Source organism: Caretta caretta, chromosome 1, assembly GCF_965140235.1.
Source record: "Caretta caretta isolate rCarCar2 chromosome 1, rCarCar1.hap1, whole genome shotgun sequence".
Taxonomy (NCBI): Eukaryota; Metazoa; Chordata; order Testudines; family Cheloniidae; genus Caretta; species Caretta caretta.
The window spans coordinates 97,929,869-97,946,757 of record NC_134206.1 but is presented as its reverse complement, the minus strand read 5'-3'; the positions used below and the strand labels follow the sequence as shown (position 1 = coordinate 97,946,757).

The 16,889-nt window shown below is 48.5% G+C and overlaps 1 protein-coding gene across 1 annotated transcript in view; it reads left to right on the top strand.

The window, feature by feature from the left end:
- The window catches only part of UGGT2 (UDP-glucose glycoprotein glucosyltransferase 2), a 287,095-nt gene that overhangs the window by 29,697 nt on the left and 240,509 nt on the right, over positions 1–16,889 (top strand). Inside the window, exons 6-7 of the mRNA XM_048853522.2 lie at positions 4,163–4,259; positions 8,318–8,390. Coding sequence (XP_048709479.2) covers positions 4,163–4,259; positions 8,318–8,390 — 170 coding nt within the window. The remainder of the gene's footprint in view (positions 1–4,162; positions 4,260–8,317; positions 8,391–16,889) is intronic.

The following is a 16,889-nucleotide window of genomic DNA, read 5'->3' as shown; positions in this document are numbered from 1 at the left end:
TCGACTGCAGATGGGGCTGGAGGCAGCAAATTCGACAGCTAAACCCAGGGCCTCCGCAGTGGCCATGCATAAATCATCCTGGCTGCAGTCTTCCAGTCTTTCCTATGAAGTCCACAGTACTATCCAGGGTTTACCATTTGAGGGTTCTGCTCTATTCTCGTACCAGATGGGCAGCAAGCTCCATGGACTTACTGACTCTAGAGCCACTGTGAAGTTCTTAGGTCTGTACACACATGCCCCAGTCAGGAAGCACTGTCGGCCACAACAGACACAGTGATATTATATTCCTCCTCCTCAGCAGGACCTATCAAAACAAGAGCTCAAAGGGTTATAGGTGTAGATCTCTCACTCCTACTGCTCCAGATCCGCACCCCTTAAGACACCCAGGAACCACAAAGTGGCATTTTGATGAGCCAGTCAAAGTCGACCTACCAGTTTTCATCTCTCCAGACTCCTTCACCTTTGCAAACTGTCTGTCCCACTTCCACAGTGCTTGGTCCCAGATTACTTGGGACAAAAGGCTCTTGAGTTATACTGAGTAGTAAAAATGCCCTCCCATGTTCTCACCTCCCTAGATTGGTAGACAGATGCAGCCAAGGGATGTGTGGGCGTTCTGTTTGCTCTCCCACAACCAACTCTCATGCTAGTGACAGATGCTTCTGCGCTGGGATGGGGAGCCCATTTGAGTTTTCTACAAATACAGGTTTTATGGTCCTCAGAGGACTTAGCTTTACACACCAATGTCAGAACTGAAAGCTGTCAGATTGGTGTGCCAAGGATTTCTCTTGCAGATTAGAGGAAGCAGCCTGCTGGTCCTCACAGACAACATGGCAGCAATGTTTTACCTCAAGAAGCAGGGGAGAGCCCACTGTTCTCCACTCTGTCCAGAAGGAAACTGTTTTGCCATCTCCGTAAATCTAGAAGCATCTTACCTGCTTGCAGACCACCTGAGCAGATTGTTTTAGTCTCCATAAGTGGTGGCCAGATTGGTCTTCCAGCGGTGGGGGTTTCTCAAAGTGGACCTATTTGCAACAAAGTCCAACAGAAAGTGTCAGTAGTTCTGTTCTCTTCATGTTCACAGCTCAGAAGCCTTTTTACTGGCGTGGTCAGTCAGGCTCCTCTGTGCTTTTCCACCAATCCCACTTATGCACAGAGTGTTGCTAAACATAACACAGGAACAGGCCAGAGTCATACTTATAGCCCCATACTTATAGTCCTGGAGCTGTCAGTGAAACTTCAATTTCACTTCCACTAGGCTTGGACCTAATCTCTCAGGAGCATGGATTCCTACTCCACCCGAGCTTATGGTTCCTTCACTTAACTGAATGGACGCGCCATAGCTAGACAGAGAGAGCAAGCTTGCTCAAAAGTTGTTTGAGAGGTCCTGCTAAATCAGTGGTTCTTAACCTGGGGTGCATGCACTCCCTGGGGGTGTGAGATGCCCTTTCTGGGGGTGCGAGACATGCAAGATTTTTTTAGAAGGTAAATCATTGAAAACACAAATTAAGCACAGGCACGTAAGTACAACTACTTTGTTTCTTCTAATCTATGTATTTATTAACTTTATACATGTTTTAACGATAACTGTAATATACAAACAAGTTTAAGGACCTGACCTACTTCAATGATTTTTTATAAGGGGTGCCAGAACATTTTTTGATAAGGGGTGCAAGAACATATTTTGAGACCCAAAGGGGTGCAGGCTGCAGTAGAGGTTAAAAACCACTGTGCTAAATAGTAAAAAGCCCTCTATAAGAGCTGCTTACCTTGCTAAATGGAGGTGTTTCTCCACCTGGTCTCAACAGAATGGGGTATCACCAACCAGTTCTTCAGTTCAGCTGTTATACCAATAAAATAAAAACCAGCAGGATCTTGTTAAAGGGAATAAGGCAAAATGCCACATTTATTGTGAATACAGAAAGAATCATAGTAAACAGTTAGTTATAGCTATAACATTCCATTCAATTTCATATTTATTCACACATTCATTCATACACACACACACACAGGTTCTGCAAGGTTGTTATCATAGTTACCAACCTTAGAGTTGCTCATGCCAAGCCACTGGCCCCGTGGCCTGGACACAAGGAGGGAGCAGGACTTTGTCGGCTGCTCATCTGATGCTCCTGGAAGTTGGTTTGCGGAATCAGACCCCAAAGTTCTCACTTTCTGGAGTCCATTTTTATAGGAATTCATTCCTATGCCAGTCTATGGGAATTGCTTCATCATGCTGTTGCTGAATCAATCAGCAGATGGCATATTCCTAACGGCTCCGTGCTGCCAGATGTTATCTTGTTCTCTGGTTCTCCCATCCTTGAGGCTGTTGGGTGGATTCCAGTCTGCCCTCCGGGTGTCCTCTGGTTGTTTCCACTTGATGCCTCCTTTGGCCGATCAACACTGGATTCTTAGGCTGGCACCTCCCTGATCATTCATTTATTATCCACACCAAGCATCCATCCACATACATCCTCTATCTCAATCACAATTGTTAACAAAATGAGATGAATACAACAAAAGGGCGGGGAGTCTGTGTGCTGTTTCTGTTGTTGGAAAGTATCGCTTTGAGTCTCTCTCTGTCTTAGGATGTACTAACACAATTAGCAGCTTGTAAGTTTCACAAAAAGAGGGAGAGAAACAGTAAATATAAGAGACAAAAAACCAAGAGACCTCTTAATTAGTAATACCCTGGAATTTAAACTATGGGGAATCGAACTCATTTGTGATTTTAATACAGAACTTCTTTAATATGATCCAACATAACACAGCATATTCTGGGCTACTACTTTTACCTGAAACACCATGGTTTGTTGGTTAGTTCCATCAAAGTACATCTGGCTGCTATTTTAGCATTCCATCCTAATTGCTCTATTTTCTCTGGTGAAATGCCCATAGGGTTTTTAATGGGCTTAGTCAATTATATCCTCAAGTTCAAGATCCTGTTCCCCCATGGGCTTTAGACTTAGTATTGCTAAGTTGTATGGGGCCCCTATTTGAACCATTTGCTAGCTGCTCACTGTTGCATTTGTCAATTAAGGTGGCATTTTTGGTGGCCATTACCTTGGCCAGAAGAGCTGCAGGCATTAATGGTGGTACCTCCATACACGATCTTTATTAAGGACAACATTTACCTATGTCCTTATCCAAAGTTCATCCCAAAGGTGGTTTCCTCTTTCCAGTCAACTGCCAATTTATTTGCCTGTATTCTACTCAAAACCACATACAACCGGGTAGGAAGAGCATTTACATACCTTAGACATCAGAAGAGCCTTGGCATTTTATCTGAACATAACCAGTTGCTTTTGTAAATCCTCCTAGCTGGTCTTATCAGAGGCAGACAGATTAAGAGGTCAGTCATTTTCCATCCAGAGAATTTCTTCCTTGATCACATCTGCAAACTCCTGTACTACAATGTGGCTAGTGTTGCTCCCCCTGACAGAGTCACAGCTCATTCAGTGAGGTCACAATCAGTCTTGGCAGCCTTTCTGGCACAAGTTCCAACTGCAGATGTTTGTAGAGTGGCAACTTGATCCTACATTTGCCTCTCTCTTTGTACTGTGGCTCAAGACTCCAGAGACAATGCTAGGGTGGAATGAGTTATTCTCCAATATTTATTGAAATAGACTCTGACCCTACCTCATGTCTTATGGCTTGTGAGTCACTGAGAATGGAATGCATATGTGCAATCACTTGAAGAAGAAGAAATGGGTTCCTTAACCTGTTCCATAACTCTTCTTTGAGGTGTGTTGCACATATCTACTCTACAACTCACTGTTCATCAGAGTTATGGCAAGAAGAAGGAAGGCAAGGGGTGGTTCTGTCTTTTACCTGCATGCAGTGGTGCATGGCAGCAGCGGGAGTCCCTTAATGGGTACCGCTGATGGAAAAAGTTTGACAGCCATGTGCTGGGTGCATTGATACACATCTATTCCACTCTTGGTAACACATCTCAAAGAACAACAGTTATGGAACAGGTTTGTAACTGTTTTTTCTGGTTGATGGAACAAACTGTATTGTGAACAATAATTGAAAATATCAGTTTCAGATTGATAAGTAATAACTGTTTCATGACATTTTTAACTTGATTACATTAGATGATGTAAATTTTCTATAAAGGACACTTTTTAAAGTTCTATTTTTCACTTGTTAAAATATGTTCAAACAGAAACCAAGCCCCAGGAAAATGTATTTGTCTGGATATGGTGTGGAACTTGCAATAAAGAGTACAGAATACAAAGCATTGGATGACATAAAGATTAAAGGTATGTTTTTGTTTTCTGTACTGTGTTACTGGAGACACTATTTCAAAATATTTAGCACCATCTTGAATTTTGGAGATAGTAATGCTCTGAGTATGTTTAAATTTTGTTGACATATATTATTTATTTGTACAGGATATGTCAAAAGTAGTCTCTGGCATTGAGAATTAACATAGAAATCTATATCCATGGAAGTGTTTATGGACAAAAATGTTTAGGAGATAGGGAATTACTTACTAGTAGCTATTGTTCTCTGAAGATATACATCATAATGTAGCCCATATTCCTTCTTCCCCAATGGGTTGAGGGTTCTTTAATCTTTGTCATTTTAGTATTCTATTTCTATCTGTTAAGGCGTCTCTAAAGTATCTAGCAACAGTGTCTAGGTACTAGTTTTTATGAGTATGAGAATAACTTCATCTCCTTGGTTGGAAAAGATTTTCCTGTTGAAGCACATTTCATTTTCAGGGACTGAAATGAGACATGCTGCTGAAACAAATGGCTTTAGTACTTTAGGCTGGGAGAGATCTCTCAAGTGTTGTACAAAAAAAGCCCAAAGTGGCAATTTATGATGTATATCTTCAGAAAACTATGATTACAGATAAGTTATTCTGAAGGGTGGTCACCACAACAGACCACCACTCTTTCACCTATTATTCTTCAGACTTTCAGAGTTTTGTACTTTTGGGGGGGGGGTCACATTCTTTTGTTTTCAGTTAGATTACTGCAGCGAGTTCTTCCTGGTGTGACTTCTTTAAATTGCAGCTAGAGCAGAATGCATCAGCCTGGTTTAAGGGTTTTGTACAAACTACTTTAAACCTGTGCTTGCTGATCTCATCTGGCTATTGATTGATTTCTGGGCAGTTATATATATTGGGATTTTACTTTTAAAGCCCAACATTGTTTGGTTTTGGACTGTTGGAGAGACTTTCTCCTTGTGTATCATCACAACTTTTGAAATCACCTGAGGCATTTAGCCTGACAGTCTCCTCTTGGTATAAATAACAGGGCTAGTGAAGGTCATTCCCACCTGAAGGGTCCATTGTTGTGGAAATCTCTCCCTTCCTTAGTTTGCCATAGCCCTGGTTTCATGACTTTCAGCGCACATTGCAAGAACAATCTGTGTTAAACTCCTTCCTCAAAAAAAGCCTATCTTTGATTTATGTGTCAAATGTTTAAACCGGGATTGGTATTTGACAGGAGCTTTGGGGTTAGGAAGTTTCTGTGGAAGATCCTTTTAAATAATATTTTTGTTTTGCTTGTGGATGGTACTAATAGTTTGTAAATGTTATGAGAAAAGATATTAAACGAGATTATGGTATTAGAGAGGAACTTGTTTTTAGGGCTGAGATCTTTTCTAATGATTTGACTTTTTTGGTTTTTAAAAAATATTTTTAAACTGCAAATACCTAAATTACTGGCTGTTAGCTACATTTACTAACTTAAATTAATAAGTATTTAATTATTAGTTTATTCTTTCTTTACAGAATAAACTGACTCTTGGAGGCAGTAGGTGTCAGTGTCTTTTTCTGCAGCAGCAGTGCATGTTGCCTGGTTAGAGTAATGGCTCAGAACTCTAGAGTCATAAGAGTTCCCATCTATGCTGGGAGTGTGAAGTGTGGACTTTGAGGCCTGATTTATACTAAAAAAGTTATTACCCACTGTTGACAATGTTATCAATAGGTTTAGCTGATCATGTTTAACTGCAAATGTAAACCAGGACCAACCATACTCAGCATTGATTCAGAAAGCCATTACGACTACAGTTTTTAATAGGGTTGCCAGGCATCCGGTTTTTGACTGGAACACCTGGTTGAAAAGGGACCCTGGCAGCTCCGGTCAGCACCGCTGATAGGGCTGTTAAAAGTCCGATCAGCGGTGCAGTGAGGGCCTGGGGTTAAGATAGGCTCCCTGCCTGCACTAGCTCCGCATGGCTCATGGAAGCGGCTGCCAAGTCCTTGCAGCCCCTAGGCGCAAGGGTGGCCAGGGAGACTCCGTGCGCTGCCCTTGCCCCGAATGCTTGCTCTGCAGCTCCCATTGGCCGGGAAATGCAACCAATGGGAGCTGCGGGGGGTGGCGCCTCTGGGTGTGGGGGCAGTGCGCGGAGCCTCCCTGGCCACCCATGTGCCCAGAGGCTGCAAGGACCTGGCAGCTGCTTCCTGGGAGCCACGATAAGTGCCGCTAGGACCCTGCACCCACTCCTGCATCCCAACCCCCTGTACCAGCCTGCAGTCACTTCCTGGACCCAAACTCCTTCCCAGACCCCGCACTCGCCCCTCCCCCAGCCCTGAGCCTCCTCCTGAACCCCAAACCTCTCATCCCTGGCCCCACCCCAGAGCCTGGACCCCCAGCTGGAGTCCTCACCCCCCTGCACTCCAGCCTGGAGCCTTCTCCCATAACCTGAATCCCTTATTTCTGACCCCACCTGGAACCTGCACCCAAAGCTCATACCTGACCTACAGGATAGAGCTAGGTTCAGGAGCTAGGAGCCAGGGCCATGGACCAAAGCCAGAATCAGGAACCAGGAATCAAGCTAAGGGACAGAGCCAGAGCCAAGAGTCGATAACGAGAGCCAAGGATCAGAGTCAGAAGCTGGGCAATGGAGCAGCACTGGAACAGGGCTAGAGCAGACTGGAACTGAACAGGAACAAGCTAAGAGCAAGGCTGGGTACAAGGCAGACACATGAGCCATCATAGTTAAGGCTACATTTTAGTCATGGGTATTTTTAGTAAAAGTCACAGATAGGTCATAGGCAGTAAACAAAAATTCATGGCCCGTGATCTGTCCATGACTTTTACTATATACCCTTGACTAAAAATTGGGGCAGGGCGGCCTGGGTATTGGGAGGGGGTGGGCGGCAGCACATGACCTGGGACCCTGCTGGTGCTGGAGGAGGGGGTTGTCGGGTCCAGCAGGCTCCCTACCTGGCTCCATGCCTCCACCCCCAGCAGCAGCAGAGTTTGGGTGTGGGAGGGAGCAGGGGGTTGGGGCACTGGATGGGGTGAGGTGGGCTCTGGGCAGCACTTACCTGGGGGGCTCCCCAGAAGCAGTGACATCCCTCTCGCTCAGCTGCTAGGCAGATGTGGCCCGGCAGCTCTGTGTGCTGTCTCTGCCTGCAGGCACCACCCCCACAGCTTCCACTGGCGGCAGTTTCCGGCAAATGGGAGCTGCGAAGCTAGCGCTCTGGGCAGAGGCAGTGCACACTGCTGCCTGTCCATGTCTCCGTCTAGCAGCTGAACAAGAGGGATGTCACTGCTTCTGGGGAGCCCCCCAGGTAAGCGCTGCCCAGAGCCTGCCTCACCCCACCCTGTGCCCTAACTCCCTGCCCCCTCCAACACCCAAACTCTGCTGCTGCTGGGTGGAGGGGCGCAGTGGCCTGAGACTGCCCCAGCAGCAGCTGGTGCACCTGGCACAGGGGCTGCCTGAGCTGCCCTGAGCCAGGCGCACCAGCCGCTACAGAAGTCATGGAGGTCATGGAAAGTCATGGAATCCGTGACTTCCGTGGCCCCCGTGACAAACTCACAGCCTTAATCATAGTTGGAGATGCTAGTGATGAGCAGTCAGCGACATGCTCCTTGTGCTGAACTTACATGAAGGCCAATCAGACGATCCTGCTGCAGCCCAGCTGGGCTAATTAACTGGAATCAAGTTTGAACCTGCTAGCTCCTGGCTCAACTGAGGGAACTCAGCCCAATGGTTCCTGACACTCAGTCCTGACAAAAAGTGTTAGAAGTGGACTTGTGCAGTTTTACTATGTACAGCAATGTAGGCCAGAAGCAACCATGTTTAGCACTTTTTCAGAAAACCATGCTTAAAAACTAGGGTTGCCAACTTTCTAATGGCACAAAACCGAACACCCCTGCCCTGTGCCTTCTCCTGAGGCCCTGCCCCTACCCCACCCATTCTCCAAGGCCCTGCCCATGCTTGCTTCATCCCCCTTCCCTCCGTCACTAACTCTCCCCCACCCTCTCTCACTTTCACCAGGCTGTGGCTGGGGGTTGGAGTGCAACGTCTCAGTAATTTTCTTGTTTTGTGTTTTATGTGTGTTCCATGTGTTCAGCCACAAATGACACAACGGAAGAGGAAGATGATGAGGCAGGTGAAGTCCACGGATTTCTCTTTGGCAAATTAAAGTGAGTTGACTTAATTTACAATTAAACTTCTTCACTTGCAAAATAGCTGTTTTTTGAGCTTAAAACAAAAGTTCAGACATATGATATGAAAATCTGTTCTGGCAATGAGTTGACTCAACATTGGCTAATTTTTGTGTGTTTGTGTACTTCACTGCTTAACTGTATTTATCAGTTATTCTTCTTCGAGTGCTTGTTCATGTTGCTTCCATTGTAGGTGTGTGCGTGCCCATGTGCGCGGCTGTCGGAGACTTTAGCCTTAGCAGTACCCTTAGGGCTGGCTGTGGCACCCTCTGGAGTGCTGTGCTCATGGCACGGTATATCAGCCGCCGGCGGCCCTGCGCCCACTCAGTTCCTTCTTACCGCCTGTGATAGTCAGAGCACCTCTGTCCTTTGCTTTGCAAGTAGTCAGCGTTTTTTTTTGTCTAGTTTAGCCTTGTGCTTTACCTGTAAATTGTTTAAATCATTGTTAATTAGTAGTTAAGTACCTGTTAAGTGTTTAGTTAGATTGTGTCCCAGCGGAGACTTTGTCCCCGGCAGGACATGCCCCGCGCTCTGTGTTTCAAGCCCTGCTCATTGTGTAACAGGCCTATTCCTGTTAGTGACCTGCATAAGAGTAGTCTTTTGTGTCTCGGGGAAACCCACATAAAGGAGTGTTGTCACATCTGCCAGAGCTTTCATCCTTCGACAAAAAGAGAGTCCGACATACGCCTCAGGGCACTCCTGATGCAGGCTGCCCTGTGCCCAACTTCAGAGATGGAGCGGCCCGATCCGGCACCCAGCTCTTCAACTTCAGTGCATAGTGCACCTCCAGCACCAGGGTCCTCTCGGCACCAAGCCCCGCTGCCAGTACCAAAGAAAAGGACTAAGAAGGCCAAGCCCGACTAAGGGGATTTGGACAAAGGACCCTGCTCGGACCTCATGCCCGCTAAAGAGCTCAGCTGTGTGGAGTTCTTTCCCCCATAAGTACCCCCCACTGACTCAGGGGAGTGCTAAAGGGCCTAGGCTGATGGCTCAGCCTACCCACTTCAAGGTCCCAGTACCAGGAGAACTGAAAGTGCCTCCACCACACCCGATACCACTTGTGACAAAAGGAACCAGCTATGGCTTCCTGTGAGGGCAAGCCCACTGGCAAGGCCTCACACAAGTTAGGCAAGCACCAATGGTCTCTGGAGCCAAGACAGAGCCCTAGGTCACCACGTTCTTGGTCTGCATGCCAACCCAGGTCTCCGGCCTGTCGTTACGAGCCATTGGCATCACGCTCCCAATTCCCCTTGTTGTGCTGAGGCTCGCCCAGTTGTCAATATCCCTGGCACCGGTCCTCATCCTGCTGTCGGTCGCTGTTGCCGAGACCTCGAGGGTGTTCCCTGGCTTGATGCCGCTTCTCCTACCCCCAGGACTGGTCGGACTATTCCCAGCACCGGTCTCTGGTGGTGACGGTGAGCCGTCAGACTCAAGCCTCCACAACCCCGCCCTGGTCACCGGAGGTGGACAACTTCTCAGGCTCAGAGGCACAATTCAGCCCCTCACCCAGACAACGTGATTGCGCTTTGGAGGGTGTGTCATCTTCGACACCGGCCTGGCAGCAGAGCCAGTGGCCGACCCAATGGCCGTATTGGAATGCATGGGGCGTTCATATTATGCCAGCCCTCGGTCGCTGCATCAGACAGACTGCCAGCGACGCCCCTGGTACCTGCAGCACTGGCCTCGGTGTAGGAAATCCCGGCAACCGCCTTGGTTGAGGAGCTGGTACTCACCCTAAGGCCTCCCTCCCCGGTGGGTAAGAACACCTCCAGACCTCCCCTGTCATCCAATCATCCTCCTCCTCCGCGGACGAAGCAGTGGCAGGGCCTTCTAGAGCTAGCCCACCGGACAATTTCCATGAGCATCAGGCACTGCTCCACACGGTGGCGGCTAATTTGGGCCTCAAGGCCAAGGAAATGGAGGAACAGATGGAACCATTATTTAATGTGCTCTTTGGGTCCACCACAATCCGGGTTGCTCTCCCAATACACGAAGGGGTCTTGAACATTGCCAAAACCATCTGGGAAACCCCGTCCTCGATCCCCCCCCCACCTCAAAAAGGGTGGAAAAAAAGTAGTATGTTCCCACGAAAGGGTTCAAATACATATACACTTATCTGCCACCGGGGTTGTTGGTTGTGTCGGCGGCTAACAAATGGGGCAGATGGGCCCAACAGTTCTACCCCAAGAACAAAGAGGCGAAGAGACTGGATTTGTTCGGTTGAAAGATTTATTCTATGGCCACCCTCTAGTTTCGGGTGGCAAACCACCAGGCCCTCCTGCGCCGCTATAATTTTAACTTGTGGAACTCTCTCTACAAGTTTAAGGACTCCATGTCCTAGGAGGCAGCCCAGGAGTTTGCTACCCTGGTGGACGAAGGGACCTCCAGCCTGTCCCAGGAGATTCAGGCCTCGATTCAGGACCTTCTGTTTGACAGGGTTGGTCTGTTCTCTGACCAAATGGATGCACGTCTGAACAGCCTAAAGGATACGAGGGCGACCCTCCCTGGGGATGCACACACTGCAGTCATCCAGGCAGCCGTTCTGGCTTCCTCCGCCACCTAGGCAGTGGCAGCCTTAGCAGGGGCCTACGAGGAAAAGGAACACTGAGTTCAACCACCACAGCCTTTCGTCATCCTGATCTCCTGCACAGGCTGGCCCAGCGAAACACCACGTGGGCCAGAAGCACTCATTTTGAGGGTGTGCTTGAGAGCGACACTCCAGCCAACTGCCCGGATCCCTCCCGCCCCTTCCTCGACCATCTGTTCCCTTACCGTTCGGCCTGGTCACGGGTTATCTCAGACTGTTGGGTCCTGGACATAGTGGCTCGGGGCTACACCCTGCAATTTGTGGCTGCCCCTCCTTCCCGTCCTCCCCTTTCCCTGTCCCTCTTCAGGAACCCTTCTCACAAGCAGCTCCTCATTCAGGAGGTCGAGAGCTTCCTACATCTGGGGGCCTTGGAGGAGACTCCTCGGGATATGTAAGGAAGAGGATTCTATTCCTGCTACTTCCTAATCCTGAGGGCAAAAGGGCTCCGACCCATCCTGGACGTGCGGGGCCTCAAGAAGTCTCTCATGAAGTTGAAGTTCTGCATGGTATCCCTGGCCTCTGTCATCCCTTCTCTGGGTCTGGGGGACTGGTATGCCACTTTTGATTTAAAAGACACTTACTTTCATGTCTCTGTCTTCCCGGGGCACAGACCGTTCCTGTGCTTTATATGGCAGGGCGCCACTTCCAGTTTACAGCGCTGCCCTTTGGCCTGTCCTCGGCCCCCAGGGTATTCATGAAATGCGTGGCACTGGTGGTGGCTTACCTGAGGCATTGAGGGGTTCAGATCTTCCCGTATCTCGACGATTGGCATATCAAGGGCAAGTCTCCGGAGCAGGTCCAGAGGAGCCTCGATCTGGTGTGCTCTGCCTGCGGCGATCTTGGTCTCCTAATAAACACAGAAAAATCCACATTAACACAGGTTCAACGCGTAGAGTTCATCGCTGCAGTTCTCGACTCCATGCACACCAGGGCCTTCTTGCCAGAAGCATGCCTTCAAGCCATGTCAGACTTGATTGGCCACATACAGCCCTCACCACAGCCCACACTTGCCTGTGACTGTTGGGCCACATGCACCTATATGGTAAGCCATGTCTGGCTTTATCTGAGGCCCCTGCAAGCGTGGTTGGCTTCGGTGTACATTCCCAGCAGGCACCCCCTGGACCTAGTGGTCACGGTGCCGAGCCATGTCCTCTTGTCTCCGGACTGGTGGCCAGATCCCAAGCCTTTGCTGCAGGGAGTCCCTTTTGCAACCCCCTCACCCTGGCTCATCTTGGTCTCAGACACATCAGACCTGGGCTGGGGAGCCCATCTGGGCAAGCTCAACACCCAGGGCCATTGGCTGCAACACAACCTGGCCCTTCATATCAATGTCAGGGAGTTCAGAGCAATTTGCCTCGAGTGCCAAGCTTTCATGCCCCACCTAAAAGGCAGGATGGTGCAGGTCCTGATGGACAATACTGCCGCAATGTACTACATCACTAGGCAGAACGGCATCAGGTCTTTGTCCCTTTGTTGGGAAGCTCTCAGCCTCTTGGACTCCTGTGTGTGGCACAATATTCATTTGATGGCCTCCCACCTGCCTGGAGCCTAGAATGTCCTGGCCAATTGCCTCAGCAGGACATTCTTGTCTCATCACAAATGGTCGCTCCATCCAGGTAGTAAGCCTAGTTTTCCTCAGGTGGGGGACTCCCCAGGTGGACCTGTTTGTGTCCAGACAGAACAGGAAGTGCCACATGTTCTTTTCTCTGCTGGGCAGAGACAAGGGCTCCCTGTCGGATGCCTTCCTGATCCCATGGTCGGGAGCACTCATGTACGCCTTCCTGCCAGTGCCGCTAATCCACACAGTCCTGCTCAAAGTGAAGCAAGACAAAGCAACAGTCATCCTCATAGCACCGACATAGCCTCGTCAGCACTGGTTCGCCATGCTCCTGTGTCTGTTGGCAGCGACCCCGTTGCAGCTGCCTCTTTGGTGGATCTTCTGTCCCAGAACCATGGGAACCTCTATGGCAGCCGTAATCAAGAGGAGTGTCCCAGGGGTCAGTCCTGGGGCCAGTTTTGTTCAACATCTTCATTAGTGATCTGGATGATGGGGTGGACTGAAGCCTCAGCAAGTTTGTGGATGACACTAAGGAGAGGTAGATACCCTGGAGGGTAGAGAGAGGGTCCAGAGTGACCTAGCCAAATTGGAGGATTGGGCCAAAAGAAATCTGATGAGGTTCAACAAGGACAAGTGCAGAGTCATAGAATCATAGAATATCAGGGTTGGAAGGGACCTCAGGAGGTCATCTAGTCCAACCCCCTGCTCAAAGCAGGACCAATCTCCAACTAAATCAACCCAGCCAGGGCTTTGTCAAGCCTGACCTTAAAAATATCTAAGGAAGGAGATTCCACCACCTCCCTAGGTAACGCATTCCAGTGTTTCACCACCCTCCTAGTGAAAAAGCTTTTCCTAATATCCAACCTAACTTCCCCCACTGCAACTTGAGACCATTACTCCTTGTTCTGTCATCAGCTACCACTGAGAACAGTCTAGATCCATCCTCTTTGGAACCCCCTTTCAGGTAGTTGAAAGCAACTATCAAATCCCCCCTCATTCTTCTCTTCCGCAGACTAAACAATCCCAGTTCCTTCAGCCTCTCCTCGTAAGTCATGTGTTTCAGTCCACTAATAATTTTTGTTGCCCTCCACTGGCCTCTTTCCAATTTTTCTACATCCTTCTTGTAGAGTCGGGCCCAAAACTGGACACAGTACTCCAGATGAGGCCTCACCAATGTCGAATAGAGGGGAACGATCACATCCCTCGATCTGCTGGCGATGCCCCTACATACACATCCCAAAATGCCATTGGCCTTCTTGGCAACAAGGGCACACTGTTGACTCATATCCAGCTTCTCGTCCACTGTAACCCCTAGGTCCTTTTCTGCAGAACTGCTGCCGAGCCATTCGGTCCCTAGTCTGTAGTGGTGCATGGGATTCTTCCGTCCTAAGTGCAGGACTCTGCACTTGTCCTTGTTGAACCTCTTCAGATTTCTTTTTCCTCTAATTTGTCTAGGGCCCTCTGTATCCTGTCCCTATCCTCCATCATGTCTACCTCTCCTCCAAGTTTAGTGTCATCTGCAAACTTGCTGAGGGTGCAATCCACACCATCCTCCAGATCATTCATGAAGATATTGAACAAAACCGGCCCCAGGACCGACCCTTGGGGCACTCCACTTGATACCGGCTGCCAACTAGACATGGAGCCATTGATCACTACCCGTTCAGCCCGACAATCAATCCAACTTTCTATCCACCTTATAATCCATTCATCCAGCCCATACTTCTTTAACTTGCTGGCAAGAATACTGTGGGAGACCGTGTCAAAAGCTTTGCTAAAGTCAAGGAACAACATGTCCACCGCTTTCCCCTCATCCACGGAGCCAGTTATCTCGTTATAGAAGGCAATTAGATTAGTCAGGCATGACTTGCCTTGGTGAATCCATGCTGACTGTTCCTGATCACTTTCCTCTCCTCTAAGTGCTTCAGAATTGATTCCTTGAGGACCTGCTCCATGATTTTTCCAGGGACTGAGGTGAGGCTGACTGGCCTGTAGTTCCCAGGATCCTCCTCCTTCCCTTTTTTAAAGATTGGCACTACATTAGCCTTTTTCCAGTAGTCCGGGACTTCCCCCGATCGCCTGAGTTTTCAAAGATAATGGCCAGTGGCTCTGCAATCACATCCAACAACTCCTTTAGCACTCTTGGATGCAGCGCTTCCGGCCCCATGGACTTGTGCTCGTCCAGCTTTTCTAAATAATCCCGAACCACTTCTTTCTCCACAGCAGGCTGGTCACCTCCTCCCCATGCTGTGCTGCCCAGTGCAGCAGTCTGGGAGCTGACCTTGTTCGTGAAGACAGAGGCAAAAAAAGCATTGAGTACATTAGCTTTTTCCACATCCTCTGTCACTGGGTTGCCTCCCTCATTCAGTAAGGGGCCCACACTTTCCTTGACTTTCTTCTTGTTGCTAACATACCTGAAGAAACCCTTCTAAGTCCTGCACTTAGGAAGGAAGAATCCCATGCACAGCTACAGGCTGGGGACAGACTGGCTAATCGGCAGTTCTGCAGAAAAGGACCTGGGGATTACGAGACAAGAAGCTGGATGTGAATCAACAGTATGCCCTTGTTGCCAAGAAGGCTAATGTCATATTGGGCTGCTTTAGTAGGAGCATTGCCAGCAGATTGAGGGAAGTGACTATTCCCCTCTATTCGGCACTGGTGAGGCCACATCTGTAGTATTGCATCCAGTTTTGAAGCCCCCACTATAGAAAGGATGTGGACAAATTGGAGAGAGTCCAGTGGAGGGCAACAAAAATGATTAGGGGGCTGGAGCACATGACTTATGAGGAGAGGCTGAGGGAACTGGGCTTATTTAGTCTGTAGAAGAGAAAAATGAGGGGGGATTTGATAGCAGCCTTCAACCACCTGAAGGGGAGGTTCCAAAGAGGATGGAGCTCATCAGTTCTCAGTGGTGCAGATGATAGAACAAGGAGCAATGGTATCAAGTTGCAGGTCTAGGTTGGAATTTAGGAAAAACTATTTCACTAGGAGGATGGTGAAGCACTGGAATGGGTTACCTAGGGAAGTGGTGAAATCTCCATCCTTAGAAGTTTTTAAGGCCCGGCTTGACAAAGCCCTGGCTGGGTTGATTTAGTTGGGTTTGGTCCTGCTTTGAGCAGGGGGTTGAACTAGATGACCTCCTGACGTCTCTTTCAACCCTAATCTTCTATGATTCTAACCTGGCGGCGCTGCACCTGTTGGCCTGGTTTCTGTGAGGGGGAGAGGCAGTGTTCAGCAGGTCCTGCTGGGTAGCAGGAAACCCTCCACCAGGGCTACCTACATAGCAAAATGTAAGCGGTTCACATGTTGGGTCTTGGATCACCGCATCCGGGTGCAGGAAGGCCCCCTCAAGTCATCTTGGACTATTTGCTATATCTGAAGCTCCAGAGCCTGTCGCTGTCCCCAATCAAGGTGCACCTGGTGACCATCTTGGCTTTCCATCCCCTGTTTCACGGCTGGTTGGTCTTCGTCCATCCCATGACACTGCGGTTCCATGACTGGTTCATCAAGGGCCAGTCCGAGGCCCAAGTGAGAGCCCACATCAGTCTGGTCCAAAGTTACTTTCCGAGCCCTGGGCCTGTTTCATTTACCGAAAATTAATCCTGGCAGAGAGAAACCTTGACATATAGGATAAGTTGCTGCGAGCGATTAAAATATGTCTTAAAGAGTGGCAGTACCTCTTAGAAGGGGCTGGGTTTGCAGTTGAGGTTCTCATTAGAGCACTAAAACCTAAGAATATTTCTGCATTGCCAGAAATCTATATCAGCTCCGGATCCATTGGCCACTTTTCTTTTCTTGGTTTGAGTTCATTGTGATGTGCTGCACGGGTGCAAGATATGGAAGGGTGGATGCCTTCTCCCATGAGAATGAAAATGTTGACTCATGCATGAAACCATTTTCAACAGTTTTTAAACTGTCTAATTTTGTCAGTGGAACTGTGGACAGGAACCTAATGTCCATAGTTCAGTAGCTGCTGCTTCACAACCCATTTGCCATCCAGATTCACCAGATGTTGGGCAGTGTAGACATCCAGCCTAGTTCATGTTTCCAGCTACAGAATGGAATTCTCTAAAACAGAGAAAGCATTTATGTCCTAGATGGTCAACCTAGTTTTGAAGTTATGTCACAACTTCTCCCTTGCCAGTTGCTTTGGTTGAACCAAAACAAAAAACATTTAATGGAAATTCTGGTGAGCAGGAATACGCACAAATGTGATGAAATTCATTAATTCCTGTGACGTGAGTTTACGGACAAAGAACCCTTGCTGGAAGTCACTCAGTTTCCTTCAGCTGTTGCCCACCCATCTCAGCCCTGGTCCACCATTTCCCTCAAC